We start from the raw sequence: 17,916 nt of genomic DNA, 5'->3' as shown, positions 1-17,916 counted from the left end.
GGCGGGCAGCAGGGTAGCCCCGTCTTTAGTAATCCTGTGGCCCAGGAAGTCGATGGTGTCGAGTCCGAACTGGCATTTGGCTGGGTTGATTGTAAGGCCGAATTCGCTCAGGCGGGAGTAGAGCTGGCGGAGGTGGGACAGATGCTCCTGATGACTACTGCTGGCTATGAGGATGTCGTCCAAATAGATGAGTGCAAAGTTCAGGTCATGTCCCACCACGTCTATTAGCCACTGGAACGTCTGTGTGGCATTCTTTAGACCGAACGGCATTCGGAGGAATTCAAAAAGGCCAAACAGGGTGATGAGTGCTGTTTTGGGGCTGTCGTCCGGATGTACTGGGATTTGATGGTATCCCTGGATGAGGTCTACCTTGGAAAAGATCCTTGCGCCATGTAGGTTCGCTGCAAAGTCTTGAATGTGCAGCACAGGGTAGCGGTCTGGCGTTGTAGCCTCGTTCAGTCTGCGGTAGTCACCGCATGGTCTCCAGCCCCCCATTGCCTTGAGCACCATGTGCAGGGGGGAGGCCCATGGGCTGTCAGACCGTCATACAATCCCCAATTCCTCCATCTTCTTGAACTCCTCCTTCGCCAGTTGGAGCTTGTCCAGGGGGAGCCTTCGAGCACGGGTGTGGAGGGGTGGTCCTTGGGTCAGGATGTGGTGCTGTACTCCGTGTCTGGGCATGGCTGCCGTGAACTGCGGTGTCAGAACTGATGGGAAATCCGCCAGGACCCTGGTGAATTTGTCGTCGGACAGCATGATGGAGTCCAGGTGTGGGGCTGGCAACTTTGCTTCACACAGGGAGAACATTTGAAAAGTCTTGGCATGGACTAATTGCTTCCCTTCCAGGTCGACCAGCAGGCTGTGGGCTCGTACAAAATCCGCCCCCAGGAGTGGTTGGGCCACGGCGGCCAGTGTGAAGTCCCACGTGAACCAGCTGGAGCTGAACTGTAGCCGCACCGTGCGGGTGCCTTAGGTCCGTATTGTGCTGCCATTTGCAGCCCTGAGGGTGGGTCCCGGTTCTCTGTTGTGGGTGTTGTAACTCGTTGGAGGTAAGATGCTGATCTCCGCACCAGTGTCGACCAAAAAGCGGCATCCCGACTGCTTGTCCCAGACGTACAGGAGGCTGTCCTGATGGCCAGCTGCCGTAGCCATCAGCGGCGGCTGGCCCTGGCGTTTCCCGGGAATTTGCAGGGCGGTCTACAGCGGCGGGCCTCTGTGCTCCACCACTGGTGGTAGAAACACCATTGGTCGTTGGGCTCCTCACTCCCATCGCCGGGTTTTGTAGGCTCTGCTGCCGGGCCTGGTCTGGTCTGCCGTTGGGCACGCGGCTTGGTGATCTGTGCGACGGACGGCCCTCTCTCTTTCCTGGCATTCCACAACACATCTGCCCGGGCCGCCACCTCCTGGGGGTCACCGAAATCTGCATCGGACAGCAGCAGGCATATGTCCTCGGGCAGTTGCTCTAGGAACGCCTGCTCAAACATGAGGCAGGGCTTGTGTCCTTCAGCCAGGGCCAGCATTTCGTTCATTAATGCTGATAGCGGCCTGTCTCCCAAACCATTCAGGTGCATTAAGCGGCGTGCTCGTTCGCACAGTGAGAGTCCAAAAGTCCTTATGAGCAGGGCTTTGAATGCTGTGTAGTTGCCGTCCTCCAGAATCGACTGTATAAACTCCTCAACTTGTGCAGTTGTCTCCTGGTTGAGGGAGCTCAGCACGTAGTAGTCACTAGTGGACTCCGAGGTTATCTGCCGAATGTGGAATTGTGCTTCTGCTCGTTCGAACCTAAGTGGGGTCTCAGCATCCAGAAGCTTGGCAGTTTCAACGATACTGTGTGAACAGACACGGCGTCGGTCATCTCTGGTCCAAATATCGTTTGGGCCGTCGGGGTCACCAATTGTAGCGGTGTGCTACACACAGCGCTCGAGTAACGACACGTAGTCGGAGAGTTAGAGTTGCGATAAAAGAGATTTATTCAAACTTCGCGGCCTCCTTTTAAGCCTTCCCGTTCCCGCCCTCCTTGGGCGGGACTGCTGTTGGGAATGCATAATCGCAGACCCTTTCCGCGCACGGGATTTCCCCCCTGCTAGTGAAGATAGCCTGGCGCCCTTTTTAGGGCCGGCCTCTCTGCCGGCGCTTGCCGGTTCGTGTGTGCTAGAAAGTGGGTCACCACAACAAAATTAATTTTGAGAACTAGCTTGTTGGCGGTGTAGTGGTATCCACACCGGGCTTCAAGGTGAGTGGTCCTGAGTTCAAATCTGGCCAGCACCTTGCACGCTTCCCATCCGTGTAGGGTTGAGCGTTGAGCTATTAACTCGGCCTCGTAAAGAAAAACTAACACTAAAGAAACTGCAAGGTTGCCGCCTGATGGGCCACAAGGCACAGAGAGGAACAACAACTCTGAGAATTATGACTGAGCAACAAACTTACCATTCCAGTTATACTGTCAAAGCAGCCACAGATGGGGAGGCTTCTACAACCAAGGTACACTATGATGGTTGTCATCAGAATACCAACCACAGATGCCAGTAGTATGGTCATATTGGCTCCTTGAACAAGTTTACTGAGTATATATTCCTGCAATGAAAGAAATATGCATTTCATCTCCAATTTTGATAAAAGAACAGGATACTGGTAAAACTCCCTGACTGGAGACCCATGTTCTATACTCATTTGGCAAGCAATTGCAGGCTAAGTGACCAACCATGGTCCTACTTAATGTTCAGACAACTACCTTTGGAAATTATTCCATGTGACTTTAGAGGAGAAGGCGTCAGGCTCAATTGCTATCGCCTTCACTGGATATTCTGCCCACTTGGGAAGAGTAATGACAAGAAATAGCAATGACTATCTATAAACAAGGTAACTCACACACAGACGAGAAAATTAATACCCAGCAGACACAACAAGACTGCAGGTGATGGAACCAGCTGCAAAACTAGTGGAGAAACTCAGTAAGGAGGCAACATACACAGACAGTCGATGTTTCAGATTGGGACCCTTCATCGGGACTGAAATATTAGAGGGGCAGTGGCTGGTATAAAGAAGTAAGGTGAAGGGGTGGGGAGAAAGCTGGTAAGTGATAGGTGGATTCAGGTAAGGGGGGGGGCTATACGCAGATGAATTCAGGTGGTGGAAGGAAGGGTGAAGATAACCACAGAGGCTGGGAAGTAGGTGAAGACAACTCGGGTGCAGGTGATGGAATCTGTTGGGAAAGGACGGTGGAGCACGGAACCAAATAACTAAGGTAGGGTGGGGAGATGGGGATGGTGTGGGGGGGGGGAGGGTGGGAAGAGGGGTTAGGAATGCAGTGGGCAATTGTGTGGATGATGGCCAGGGAGGAGACAAGAAGTAGGTGGAGGAGTGGGAAAGGAACTGTATAATGGCAGTGCGGTGTGCGTAGGATGACCAGGGTAGATCAGAAGGCGAGAGAAACATAGAAACATAGAAAATAGGTGCAGGAGTAGGCCATTCGGCCCTTCGAGCCTGCACCGCCATTTATTATGATAATGGCTGATCATCCAACTCACAACCCCGCCCCAGCCTTCCCTCCATACCCCCTGATCCCCGAAGCCACAAGGGCCATATCTAACTCCCTCTTAAATATAGCCAATGAACTGGCCTCAACAGTTTCCTGTGGCAGAGAATTCCACAGATTCACCACTCTCTGTGTGAAGAAGTTTTTCCTAATCTCGGTCCTAAAAGGCTTCCCCTTTATCCTCAAACTGTGGCCCCTTGTTCTGGACTTCCCCAACATCGGGAACAATAGACATCGGGAAAGAGACAGAGGACCAGTAAGTTACCTGAAATTGTAGAATTCACTGTTCATGCTGTTGGGTTGTATGCTACCCAGAGCAAATACAAAGTGCTGTTCCTTTAGTAATCAACAGCCAGATACAACAAGCAATTAATAAGGAGAAACAACATATGAAAGAATCCTTTCGTAATTGTAGAACACTTTGCAAAAACCATACCCAGAGCATTGTGTACAATTTTAGTCTCCCTGACCTAGTAATGATATGGAACCAAAGTAAGAAATATTCAATAAAATTGTCTATTTACTGTAAAATCTGATAATCCTTTATTCAACTAAACAGAAAACCCACTGATTCAGCACACAAGAGATTCTGCAGATGTTGGAAATCTTAAGCAACGTACACAAAATGCTGGAGGATCGCAGCAAGTCAGGCAACATTAATAAAGGGAAATGAACAGTCGACATTTCAGGCTGAGACTCTTCAGCAGGACTGGAAAGGAAGGGGACAGAAGCCAGAGTAAGGTGGCGGGGGAGAGGGGGAGAAGTACAAGTCGGCATGAACCTTGATTTCTCTAACTTCTGGTAATCACTCCCCTCTGTTTCATCCCCCCTTCCCATTCTTCTCTTTTCCTATTTTCCATTCTGGTTACCCACTCACCACTTCTCATCTCCTCCCTGGCCCATAAACCACCCATTACCCCTCCCCACCTCCTTCCCTCTACTCCATGGTCTACTGTCCTCTCCTATTAGTTTCCTCCTTCTTCAGCCCTTTACCTCTTCCATCGCCTCCCAGCTTCTCACATCATCCCTCGCTCCCTCACCCACCCCTTTCCCCTTCACCTGCCCACTGCAGGTTGTAATCCTCTCCCTCCTCCTTCTCACCTGTTTATTCTGGTCTCCTTCCTTTCAGTACTAGTGCAGGGTCTCGGCCTAAAGGATTGTTCATTCCCCTCCACATGCCACCTGACCTGCTGAGTTCCTCTAGCATCTTGTGAATGTTGCTGCTGATTCAACATCTGGCTCTTAAACAAGGTTTTCCACACCCTTTTCAAACTCATCAGAACCACAATACCTACACTCCGTTTGAATTTACCCGATTCACTGGAGACATTATAATACTATGTAACATTTTTAAAAAGTGAATTAAAATTGTGTTGGAATAACATCCAATAGTCCAATAACATCAGAGAGTTAGGAAGGAAGTTGAGAAGCAGGACCACAAAGGTAGTAATCTCGGGATTACTGCCTGTGCCACATGACAGTGAATATAGGAATAGAATGAGGTGGAGGATAAATGCGTGGCTGAGGGATTGGAGCAGGGGGCAAGGATTCAGATTTCTGGGTCATTGGGACCTCTTTTGGGGCAGGTGTAACCTGTACAAAAGGGACAGGTTGCACTTGAATCCCAGGGGAACCAATATCCTGGAGGGAAGGTTTGCTAAGGCTATTGGGAAGAGTTTAAACTAGGATTGCTGGGGGGTGGGAACTGAACTGAAGAGACAGAGGAAGAAGAGCTGGCTCACAAATAGAAAAAGGTTGGAGACAGTGCAAGAGGGAGGACAGGCAGGTGATAGAGAAGGGATGCACTCAGACCTGTACTTGATCTGGTATTGGGAAATGAACTTGGTCAGGTGTCAGGTCTCTCAGTGGGAGAGCATTTTGGAGATAGTGATCACAATTCTATCTCCTTTACCACAGCATTGCAGAGGGATAGGAACAGACAAGTTAGGAAAGTGTTTATTTGGAGTAAGGGGAAATATGAGGCTCTCGGGCAGGAACTTGGAAGCATAAATTGGGAACAGATGTTCTCAGGGAAATGTACAGAAGAAATGTGGCAAAAGTTCAGGAATATTTGCATGTAGTTCTGCATAGGTACGTTCCAATGAGACAGGGAAAGGATGGTGGGGTACAGGAACTGTGGTGTACAAAGGCTGTTGTAAATCTAGTCAATAAGAAAATAAGAGCTTACGAAAGGTTCAAAAAACTAGGTAATGATAGAGATCTAGAAGATTATAAGGCTAGCAGGAAGGAGCTTAAGAAAGAAATTAGGAGAGTCAGAAGGTGCCATGAGAAGGCCTCGGTGGACAGAATTAAGGAAAACCCCAAGGCATTCTACAAGTATGTGAAGAGCAAGAGGATAAGATGTGACAGAATAGGACCAATCAAGTGTAATAGTGGAAAAGTGTGTATGGAACCGGAGGAGATAGCAGAGGTACTTAATCAGTACTTTGCTTCAGTGTTGTCTACGGAAAAGGACCTTGGCAATTGTACTGATGACTTACAGAGGACTGAAAAGCTTGAGCATGTAGATATTAAGAAAGAGGATGTGCAGGAGCTTTTGGAAAGCATCAAGTTGGATAAGTCACCGGGACCGGACGAGATGAACCCCAGGCTACTGTGATTGCTAGGCCTTTGGCGATGATCTTTGCATCATCAATGGGGATGGGAGAGGTTCCGGAGGATTGGAGGGTTGGTGGATGTTGTTCCATTATTCAAGAAAGGGAGTAGAGATAGCCCAGGAAATTATAGACTAGTGGGTCTTACTTTAGTGGTTGGTAAGTTGATGGAAAAGATCCTGAGAGGCAGGATTTATGAACATTTGGAGAGGCATAATATGATTAGGAATAGTCAGCATTGCTTTCTGAAAGGCAGGTCGTGCCTTACGAGCCTGATTGAATTTTTTGAGGATGTGACTAAACACATTGATGAAGGTAGAGCAGTAAATGCAGTGTATATTGATTTCAGCAAGGCATTTGACAAGGTACTCCATGCAAGGCTTATTGAGAAAGTAAGGAGGCATGAGATCCAAGGGAACATTGCTTTGTGGATCCAGAACTGGCTTGCCCACTGAGGGCAAAGAGTGGTTGTAGATGAGTCATATTCTGCATGGAGGTCGGTCACCAGTGGTGTGCCTCAGGGATCTGTTCTGGGACCCCTACTCTTTGTGATTTTTATAAATGATCTGGATGAGGAAGTGGAGGGATGGGTTAGTAAATTTGCTGATGACACAGAGGTTGGGGGTGTTGTGGATCGTGTGGAGGGCTGTCAGATGTTACAGTGGGACATTGATAGGATGCAAAACTGGGCTGAGAAGTGGCAAATGGAGTTCAACCCAGATAAGTGTAAAGTGGTTCATTTTGGTAGGTCAAATATGATGGCAAAATATAGTATTAATGATAAGACTTTGGGCAGTGTGAAGGATTAGAGGGACCTTGGGGTCCGAAACCACAGGACACTCAAAGCTGCTGCACAGGTTGACTCTGTGGTTAAGAAGGCATATGATGCATTAGCCTTCATCAGTCGTGGGATTGAGTTTAGGAGTCGAGAGGTAATATTGCAGCTACATAGGACCCTGGTCAGACCCCACTTGGAGTACTGTGCTCAGTTCTGGTCGCCTCACTATAGGAAGGATGTGGAAGCCATAGAAAGGGTGCAGAGGAGATTTACAAGGATGTTGCCTGGATTGGAGAGCTGGCCTTATGAAAACAGGTTGAGTGAACTCGGCCTTTTTTCCTGGAGCGACAGATGTTGAGAGGTGACCTGATAGAGATGTATAAGAGGATGAGAAGCATTGTTCGTGTGGGTAGTCAGAGGCTTTTTCCCAGGGCTGGAATGGCTAGCATGAGAGGGCACAGTTTTAAGGTGCTTGGAAGTAGGTACAGAGGAGATGTCAGAGGTAAGTTCGTTTTTTTTTTATGCTATGGGTAACCCTAGGTAATTTCCAAGGTAAGGTCATGTTCAGCACAGCTTTGTGGGCTGAAAGGCCTGTATTGTGCTGTAGGTTTTCTATGTTTCTATGTTTAGTCCAGAAAATCTGTCAACTTGCACTAGTGTCCCATGTCTGCTGCATTGTCAGTTTTACTGCACTGCACTGAAGACCGAGGTGGACACTGTCTGATGAGCAAAGACTGAGTAGGCTAGGTTTACAGTCTCTGGGATTGAGAAATTTGAGAGATTATCTCAGACAAACAATAGATACCGAAGAGATTTGGGAGGCTGGATTCTGAAATGTCATTTCCCCTGGATGGAACATTCAGAATCTAACTGCTGATCCTGAGTTATGGCCTCAGGAGAAGCAGTTAGATGTTTTAGACAGAGGTAAGGACGAATTTCTTCACCAGCAAGGTACGGAACTTGGGAATTCTCTTACACAGAGGCCCATTAATTCTCAGTTGTTGAATATGCACAAGATTGAGACAAAGAGATTTTTTGGATTCTGGTGAAAACATAGGATATGAGGGAAAAAAATAACCATCCCCTCAGTGTTAATTACCAGGCTCCAAAACAAGGCCTCCCATACCTCCCTCTGTAACTGGATCCTTGATTTCCTCAAAACAAGGGCTTCCATACCTCCCTCTGTAACTCTATCCTCGATTTCCTCAAAACAAGGGCCTCCATACCTCCCTCCGTAACTGGATACTCAATTTCCTCAAAACAAGGGCCTCCATACCTCCCTCTGTAACTGGATCCTCGATTTCCTCAAAACAAGGCCTCTCATACCTCCCTCTGTAACTGGATCCCCATCAGAAAACCACAGTCAATACACATCAGAGATATCATATCCAGCATGCTGACAATCAACACTGGTGCACCTCAAGGATGCTCAATTAACCCACTGCTCTTCCCTCTCTGCACTCACGACCATGTGGCTAAGCACAGCTTGAATACTATTTATAATTCGCAGATGACATCACTGTTGTTGGTATAATCTCAGATCACGATGAGGCAGCATAAAGAAGTGAGATAGATCGGCTTGTTGAGTGGTGTTGCAACAATGTCAGCAGGACCAAGGAATTGATTCCAGACTCCAGGAAGGGAAGTCAAGAGCACACGTAATGTACCAGTCCTCACTGAGGGATCAACAATGGAAAAGGTGAGTAGCTTCAAGTTCCTAGGATCTGTCCTCGGCCCAACATTTTGATGCATTCACAAAGGCGGAAAACAGTGCTCTGCTTTTGTTTTAGGAGTTTGAGGAGAATTGTTATGTCATCAAAAACTCTAAGAATTTTTTTAGATGTATGGTGGACAGCACTTTGACAGCACGTCCTGGAATGAAGACTCAAGTGCACGATATTGCAAGGAGCTGTAGAGGGTTAAAGACTCAGTGAGCTCAATCACAGGCACCACCCTCCCCACCATTGCGATGTTCTTCAAAAGCTGATGCCTCAAGAAGGTGACATTTATTATAAAAGACCCTCCCCATTTGGAACATTCTTGTTACTACTGTCAGGGAGGAGGTACAAGAGCCGGAAGATCTACACTCAATGATTTAGGAAAAGCTCCTTTCCCTCTGTCATCGGCTTTCTGAAGGGTCAATGATTTTATGAACACAGTTCTACTATTCCTTTTAATATAATTTTATGTATCTGCACTGTACTGCTGCCACAAATTTCATGACAGTTAAAACAGTGATAATAAATCTGATTCTGAAAAATCAGAGATGAAAAAGATCGCTTATGACCTTATCAAACAAATTGAAAAGCTACTTACCTTCTATTTTTTGTGTTCATGTTATGGTCCCCAAAACCCTTAAGATAAAACTTACTAAGTAACCTCTAAAAACTACATACAGCATGTCATGGAGTCTCTCCAGATTCATTAGAGTTATTTTATCATCCCTAAAACCCAAGTAGTTCATTACATAGGAAGATCGCCAGTGATATCATGGTGAACACAGTTTACTACGCTATTAATGTACAGAAAATCATCAAAGTTACCCCCAACAATTAACTTAATTGCTTGGACAAAACTGAAGCAAGACCCAAGAGACATTGTAAGTGTGCACTGTGACACACAATATCTAGAGTCATATTAATCTGCTTCTAATTTGGTGGTACTTCTTGGAGTTACCAATTTAACTGGCTCCCTCCTTAAGAAGTTGCACATTGCAAATTTTCTGTCTGATTTCTTTCAGGATTCTGGAATACCTTCCATCCATTGAGATTTATTAAGCTTTTAAAGCCTCAAGACTTCCACCTAATTTATAGCAAAGTCATTAATTTTACCTTGGTTAACCATCTGGGAAGGACACATTGCTCATATGTTTGCTCATGAAAACCTGAGTGGGAGTAATCATTTCAGAATACTTATTAATTAAAAAAGTGAACTAAATACATAAATTTACATTTCCCTTCCTTTTTACCCTACATTCCCCAGATTAGCATGCAAGCTGGCAAACTGATAGATGAGATTGATGATTTCATGTGTGGCAAGTCCCTACAGTATGCCCCAAAAGAGAAGTCATTTAGATCTAGACCTTTAATGCACTAATCTTTTTTTTCAAAAAATAGTATTGCTTCTTCCTTAGCAATCTTAGCAATTTAAATAATTATCCATGATTCAATTCAACGAAATGTCCATTTTTCTGTGAATTTCATTCTTCTATTTCTATATCACTCCCCTCTCCGTCTGCAAGTGAACCAATTGAACAACAGCAGTATGTTTCTTCCAAATAAAGCACTAAGACAGGCAATTAGTTCTCTTCAATCTCATTCAAAAAAATCTAAGAAAGTGGCCAAAATCATCAACAGTGTTTCATTTAAACAGAAAACAAAAGACTACATGCATTAAAATGTGCAGTCCGCATGAAGATTGCGCATTCGGCCTGTTTCATAATGGACTCCCCTGGGGTTTAAAAAGAAGGGGTTGTCAACTTTATAAGTTGTAAGAAAATAATGAAAAATATAAAATGGGTAAACTTCTAAATTTTTTATCCTTTTTTTTTAAACTTCAGGAAGTTTTCTCCTCCAGTTTTTGCATATCATTCTTTTATGCAACTCCACAGCTAGACCGATTATAAGTTTTGCATTGTTGTGCAGTATAGAAATTCCCTACCTAACAAAACAGTGTTTTGCATAGGAAAATAATGGCACACAGCCATTTAATACATCATAAAGTATTGAAGCTTGTGATCGGCAGAAGAAAAAACACTTTGCAAACAAAAAAAATCTTCATTTCAAAAATGCTTACCACGTGTATGACATAGCTGGGTTTATGCTGGAACACTTCATCATCATCTTCACCATAACTCAATGTCAATGCCGCATATATTATTAAAATAGTTGTGGTTATCCAAGAAAGTATAGCTGATCCAACCACAGCATGTACCTAAACGTAGAATGTATAATGACCTGTTAATGATAATAACAAGTTCGAACACCGTTAAATAGCATTACATTATTGGCAGTTTTAATACAGAGCTGGCATTTGATTTTTTATTTGTTATTTGGAGATACAGCACAGAATAGGCCCGTCCAGGTCGTTTGAGCTGTGCTGCCCAGCAACTCCTGCCAGCCTTGATTTAACCTAGCCTAATCACAGGACAATTTACTATGACCTAGTAACCTACTAACCGGTACAACTTCGGACTGTGGGAGGAAACTGGAGCACCCTGAGGAAACACACACTTCCCATGGGGAGAGTCCTTACAGAAAACACTGGGATTGAACGCCGAACGTTAACGCCCCGATCTGTAATAGCGTTGTGCTAACCGCGACCTACTGTACTGATATTAAAACCAATCTTTGTGAAACTTATTCACTTGGCCTTTCCTGCTAGTTTTGCTTCAGTGGGGGGGCGGGTCATGGAAATATAATGAGAAAGGGATTGATTCACAGCATATGAGAATGTCACTTACATTCTGAATTTATCACATTGTTTGTGATTCATAGTCATAGTCATACTTTATTGATCCCGAGGGAAATTGGTTTTCGTTACAGTTGCACCAACCAAGAATAGAGTATAAATAAAGCAATATAAAACCATAAATAATTAAATAGTAATATGTAAATGCCAGGAAATAAGTCCAGGACCAGCCTATTGGCTCAGGGTGTCTGACCCTCCAAGGGAGGAGTTGTAAAAGTAGAATTACTTCAGGCTCCTACTAAGTATGGAAGTGTGCAGAATATTTAACACACATGTAATGACACTTGAAGGTGCATGGGAAAGCAATTGAAAACTGTTACACCCATATTAGAGGTCACAGAAACATGCCGTTCAGTGCATCTAGTCAATGCCAAACTTTTATTCCACCTAATCCCATACCACAATTCTCCATACCACTCCTATCCAAGTACCTATTAAAATTTCTCTTAAATATTGAAAGTGAACCCACGCCCACCACTTCTGCTGGCAGCTCGTTCCATACTCTCACAACCTTCTGACAGAAGTTGTTCCCCCTCATGTACCCCTTAAACATTTTACTTTTCATCCTTAACCTGTGGCCTCTAGTTTTAGTCTCATCCAACTTCAGTGGGAAAAGGCTGTTTGTATTTACCCTACCTATACCCCTCATAATTTTATGTACCTCTATCATAGCTACCCTCATTTTCCTATACGTTAGGGAATGAAGTCCTAAGCTACTCAAAATTTCCCTATAACTCAGCTCAAATTCTGGCAATGTCCTTATAAACTTGCTCTGCACTCTTTCAATCTTAATGAAATAGGTAGATGACCAGAACTGCAGACAATACTCCAAATTATGTCTCACCAATATCTTATACAACTTCAACATAATATCCCAACTCCTTGTTGCAGTACTTTGATTTCTGAAGGCCAATGTGCCAAAAGCTCTCTTTACAACCTATCTACCTGTGACGCCACTTTCAAAGATTATGGATCTGTATTCCCAGATCCTCCTGTTGTACCGCACTCTGCAGTGTGCTACTAATCACCATGTAAGTCCTATTCTGGTTTGCCCTCCCAAAGTGGAACATATCACACTTCTCTGCATTAAAGTCAATCTGCCATTTTCAGCCCATTTTTCCAGCTAGTCCAGATCCCACTACAAGCTTTAGTAGCCTTCCTCGCTGTCCACTACACCCCCAAACTTGGTGTCATCTGCAAATGTGCTAATCCAGTTTACTACAATATCATTCAGGTCGTTGATATAGATGGCAAGCAAGCTTCTTCAGTCTTGAATTTTTCCACATTTCTTTTACCAGTCTTGGAAGATCTTGACAATGTCACTGATGCACCATATACAAAATTTGTACAATGCACAAAGCGACAGGACAGGCTCTCCTGGTCAATACTCACACATAATATTTCTTAATGCTGTTACGTAAACCTTCCATGCTTCAGAACATGGGAAAATATTCTGGAGAGTATTATATATTCAAGACTGACCCTGGAGTTTCAGTAAAGATGCGTAATATGACTTAATCCACAGCAAGACATTATCTTACTTCTCTGAAGGCAACCACAAAATAACTGCATGACACTGTCATTCTAAGTATTGCCTAAGCTTTTGTTTAAGGTTCCAAAACTGAACTTTGCAAAACAGTATTATAGTCTACTTTGAACCTAACTCAAGACAAACCAAGTACTTGACAAACCTATTACCATATTTGGAAAAATATCAGCTGATCCCTCCTAAATATGCTCAGTTCATGGGGTTTAGAAGTTTTAGATCAGGAGAAAGACAAAACTCTTAACTGGCTATGCACAAAGAACAAATGATCAAGTCACCTGACCCCCTTAGCCAAAATAACTGCTACTTGTTAGACACATTTCAGTTAATAAACCAGTTAGATTATTTTTCTAGATACAAAGGTAGCACTAGATGCAAGTGACTTACAAGAATGGGATTTTTTTTCTGAGCGGAAAATAATGCCAAAACTCCTGGAAGTGCCATCGCCTGACAAAAGCAAGCAAATATACCATTAGTTTAAGGAATAAATATAAAGGCACATTAAAGAGCTTTAAATCATTTAGGTTTACCATGCCTGTCCAGATGGGTATTTTGGTCCGGCGGAGTATCGAATCCTTCCTCATTGATCCATCTATGAAGCCACACACTACACAGACAGTAGAACAAGCTATCTGCAGAATTCCCAGTGGAATCATACCACGCTGGTTAAATATGAAGTATCTATAACGTGACATTGGTGCAGCTTATAAAGGTGGAAGAATCTTCATAAAAAACCTTATTAAAAGTCAATAATATCCGGAGGTTGAAATCAAAGTTCTCTTCAACTCACTAGGAGGAAAAGGGAAAAAAAAGGTTATAGATCCTTCACATCTGTTTGTATGTTAAATTCTTCTGTCACAAGGAATATAATTATAATCCACTATAATTTAACATGGAAGCATCATACAGTGAAATGCAAGTCCGAAGTGACCTACAGTAAACTATCCTCAATCACATTTCTACAAAACTAAATATCAGATGTGGACTTCAGAGCAAAGAAGAATAACTTTTCATTCCATCCAGTCTATGTTGACTCTTAAACAACAATCTAATTTACCCCGTCTCCTGGCTGTTCACCAGGTCCTTGCAACCGCTTCTCCAAACGAGTTTGCAATTCTCTTTTGAAGGCCATCACTGATTCTGCTTCTGACATCTGATATGAATTCCACACCCAAGCACTCATTATGCAAACAAAATATTTCCTTTCTTCACCTTGGGTTTCTTTGCGAATCAATTCAAATTTATACCCTTTGATTATCAACCATTCTGACACAGAAAACATTCTTTTTATTTACTCTCAAAATCAAAGCTACCCTGAACACAAGACTTGCTGGGGCCCTTCAGCATTTTGTGTGTGTTGCTCTTACCTTTTCTGAGTTGGCTAAGCTTCGCTTGGCTATGAGCTCTGATCTCTGAAACAATTTGTCAGTACCTAACTTAAATCTGGTGGCCATAGAATGATAGAATACTACAGGAATTTTACTATCTTAAATTAAACTCATGTGTTTAAAAGTAGAGATTAAGCATTTTGCTATTTTCATACCTGAGGACACAAATTAGCTGGAAACAATGCATTTCAAAAGCTTTAATTTCCAATGGGATTTTCAGTCAAGGAATAGAGAGCATTTACGTTCTGCGGGTGTGAGCGAACTGGTGGTGCAAACTGCTCTTGACTCATGAATTACCAAACAATTGGACAATCACTTGAAAGAGAACAATTTGGAAGATACATCCTCACACAGCGTAAAATTTAACTTTTGTCCAAAATCCAATATGACAGGCAATATCATTAATTAAGATTTTTATTTGAACTTTCAAGCTTACGGCAAGTGTTTTCTCCTCTTATTGTCCTGCCAAAGCCATAGCTGATCATTAGAGATAATTAAAGACTGCTGAAAGAAGCATTAAACAGCCTTTTAACAGCTGATCAGTTTGTACTTGTGCTCTGACCATTTTGCATCCTTTCCTCCTTGGCTCGCTTGCTTGTTTTCAAAAGCTCCCCAGCTTGTGGACTGAAGCTTCATTTTAGAATTGAGCACCTGCAGCATTGTTAGAAATTAGATGGGACATTAAACATCATCTTCTCTGGAAAGTTGTATTGATAAATCTTCTTGTGTGAAGATGACTGTGTAGTTCTTTGCTATATTATGATTTGCAACCAAATGCACTGTGCAATAGCAATGCCTGCCTTTTTTTTTGGTAATGTCAGTACTAAATGTTTATAACCTGAAACATACTGTACAGATCAATGTTACAGAAGATTTAAAAAGCAATTGCATTATACAGTACACTTATTGTGATGCTGAGACATCCACAACACTTCACAAACATTGAGTGATGAGCAAACTCCTGCCCTATCAGTTACAAGAAAGGCTAAATATCCCCTTATATAGTTACAAAACAGAAAATAATCTAAATATTGTATCCTGTGTGTGTGTTTTTATTCCCCAAAGTCCAAAATGTAATATCTTGGAAAACCAGAAACAAAGACATAAACGGGCCTTTTTCTGAATGGAAAGATGTCACAGGGGATGGTGCTTACATTTTTAACAATGTCTATGAATGCCTTTGATGAAGGCACTGAAAGTGTTATTGATAAATTTGCTGAGGATGCAAAGACAGGCAGGAAAGTAAGTTAGGAGGACACGAAGAGACTACAAAGGATATAGGTAGGTTAACTGATTGAGCAAATATCTAGCAAACAGTGTGTAATGTGAGAAAATATGAAGTATTCCATTTTAGCAAGAAAATTCAAATAATGTATAAGTGTATTATCTGAATGGTGAGAGATTCAGCCCTCTCAGATGCAGAAGAATATATAGGACTCTGGTCAGACCCCACTTGGAGTACTGTGCTCATTTCTAGTCGCCTCACTACAGGAAGGATGTGGAAACCATAGAAAGGGTGCAGAGTAGATTTGCAAGGATGTTGCCTGGACTGGAGAGCATGCCTTATGAGAATAGGTTGAGTGAACTCGGCCTTTTCTCCTTGGAGTGACAGAGGATGAGAGGTGACCTGATAGAGATGTATAAAATGATGAGAGGCGTTGATCATGTGGATAGTCAGAGGCTTTTTCCCAGGGCTGAAATAGTTGCCACAAGAGGACACAGGTTTAAGGTGCTGGGGAGTAGGTACAGAGGTAAGTCAGGGGTAAGTTTTTTACTCAGAGAGTGGTGAATGTGTGGAATGGGCTGCTGGCAACGGTGGTGGAGGCGGATACGATAGGGTCTTTTAAGAGACTTTTGGATAGGTACATGGAGCTTAGAGAAATAGAGAGCTATGGGTAAGCCTAGTAATTTCTAAGGTAGGGACATATTCGGCACAACTTTGTGGGCTGAAGGGCCTGTATTGTGTTGTAGCTTTTCTATGTTTCTATAAGAATCTGCACTTTCTATTGTGTGATTTGCAAATGGATAGTATGTGGATTCAGCAAGCAAACAGAAAACAGTGTCTTCATGAAGCAAAAACAAAACTAGTTTGATTATTACCATTTACAGGCCATCCCAAGTTATGGACACCCTATGCAAGACCCAGCACCCACATTATTAAATTCAAAAGTCTAACAAGCATATTGATTTTCAATACTACAGTCAGCGGAAACTATTTTCCTCTCCCCCTCACCACCCCCCCCCCACTTTTTGAAATAGTTCTTTCTTGGGTATTTTTGATACCATTCATCACAATACCATCTACTGTATGGAATAGTTTTTTGTGTATTTTCCAGATTATGGACAAATTCATCCCAACATCTGTAAAAACGGAATCTGTTCATTCCCCAGGGATGACCTGTATTGCTCAGGAACTGAGTGTCAAAGTAGAGGGGTTATAGTTAAACCATTAAGGGACAGTGTTGTACAGTGGAATACACTGTTCAGCATTGGTCTCCTTAGTTAAGGAAGAATAGTAATGCATTGGAAGCAGTTTCATGAAGGTTTACAACTCTAATGTGCATGTTGTCCTGTGAGGGTAGATTTGAAAGGCTGTCCTTGTATCTACTGATCTCCAGAAGAGTGAGGGGGGGGAGGAGGGGACGTGATTGAAAGATATATCATCCTGAGAGGATTTGACAAGAGGTGGGAGAAAATCTTACACAGGTTTTCAATTTGAGATAGATAAAGGGAAAAAAAATTATCAGAGGGCTGTAAACCTTTGGAACTGTCTTCCTCAAAGGACAATGGAAGCAAAGTGATTGTTTTAAAGCAGAGACAGTGGATACTTGACAAAGTTACTGCATCTGGATTTGGGGTTTTTGTCAGATCAGCCATGATGCTATATGGAGTAGGTTTGAAAGGACATTTTATTCTTGCTCGTAACTTGTTTGTTCCGATTAAAATCATCAAGGTATTTTGGCCAATCGAAATTTAAGTCGATGTTAATTACTTACATCTGGTTCCCAATGGATGTTGGGAAATTGAAGGAAGTCTTAACAACTACAAATCTCCAGTAAACCGAATCGCCTGCTTTCGTACAGAAGACATGATAGACGTTTCCTAACATCGCTCAATAAATACTAACAAAATCAAGATGGGCAGGTTCCGTAACATTTACGTTTGGACCGATTGTAAAGCTGCAATAAGAAGCCATCGCCCCGGTTCCTAATGGAAGCCTTAAGTTTATTTTAAAATGTTATTCACCCAATGTCTTTAACGAGGCATCCCCACCTGATATTCCTTAGGGTGACTGAACATCGCGCCCTGCCCCAGCTGGAACGAAATTGCCTCACGTCTAGACTCGCCCGCCGCAACAACGAGCGGGCCGCCTCCAGGAAATTCGGGGGGCACAGGTGCTTCACTTACCTGGCATTTAAACAATGTTTACTTCCTCCTAAACTTCAACCAGTTATATAGTTTTTACATGTTCCTTTTGGAGAAGCTGTAGAACATAGCATGCCTCATTTTTTTCTTCCAGATCCACTTTCTTTCTCTGTCTCTCGGCACTTCCCAATGCACGGTCTCCCGTATCAGCCTCTTCC

At 43.2% G+C, this 17,916-nt stretch overlaps 1 protein-coding gene across 2 annotated transcripts in view; it reads right to left on the bottom strand.

The window, feature by feature from the left end:
* zgc:113425 (uncharacterized protein LOC541425 homolog) overlaps positions 1-17,916 on the bottom strand; it is a 26,321-nt gene extending 8,405 nt beyond the window's left edge. The window contains exons 1-6 of one of the 2 annotated variants that reach the window (XM_063046645.1): positions 17,741-17,916; positions 14,895-14,983; positions 13,475-13,733; positions 13,332-13,391; positions 10,724-10,861; positions 2,428-2,574 (exon numbers count right to left, since the gene is read on the bottom strand). In XM_063046645.1, coding sequence (XP_062902715.1) covers positions 2,428-2,574; positions 10,724-10,861; positions 13,332-13,391; positions 13,475-13,639 — 510 coding nt within the window. In that variant the 5' untranslated portion in view covers positions 13,640-13,733; positions 14,895-14,983; positions 17,741-17,916. The remainder of the gene's footprint in view (positions 1-2,427; positions 2,575-10,723; positions 10,862-13,331; positions 13,392-13,474; positions 13,734-14,894; positions 14,984-17,740) is intronic. The other variant, XM_063046644.1, reaches the window with a different exon arrangement.

The sequence above is a fragment of the Mobula hypostoma genome, chromosome 4 (genome assembly GCF_963921235.1).
Source record: "Mobula hypostoma chromosome 4, sMobHyp1.1, whole genome shotgun sequence".
Classification (NCBI taxonomy): Eukaryota; Metazoa; Chordata; class Chondrichthyes; order Myliobatiformes; family Myliobatidae; genus Mobula; species Mobula hypostoma.
Note: the sequence above shows the minus strand (reverse complement) of the source record. Positions and strands in the feature narration are given on the sequence as shown.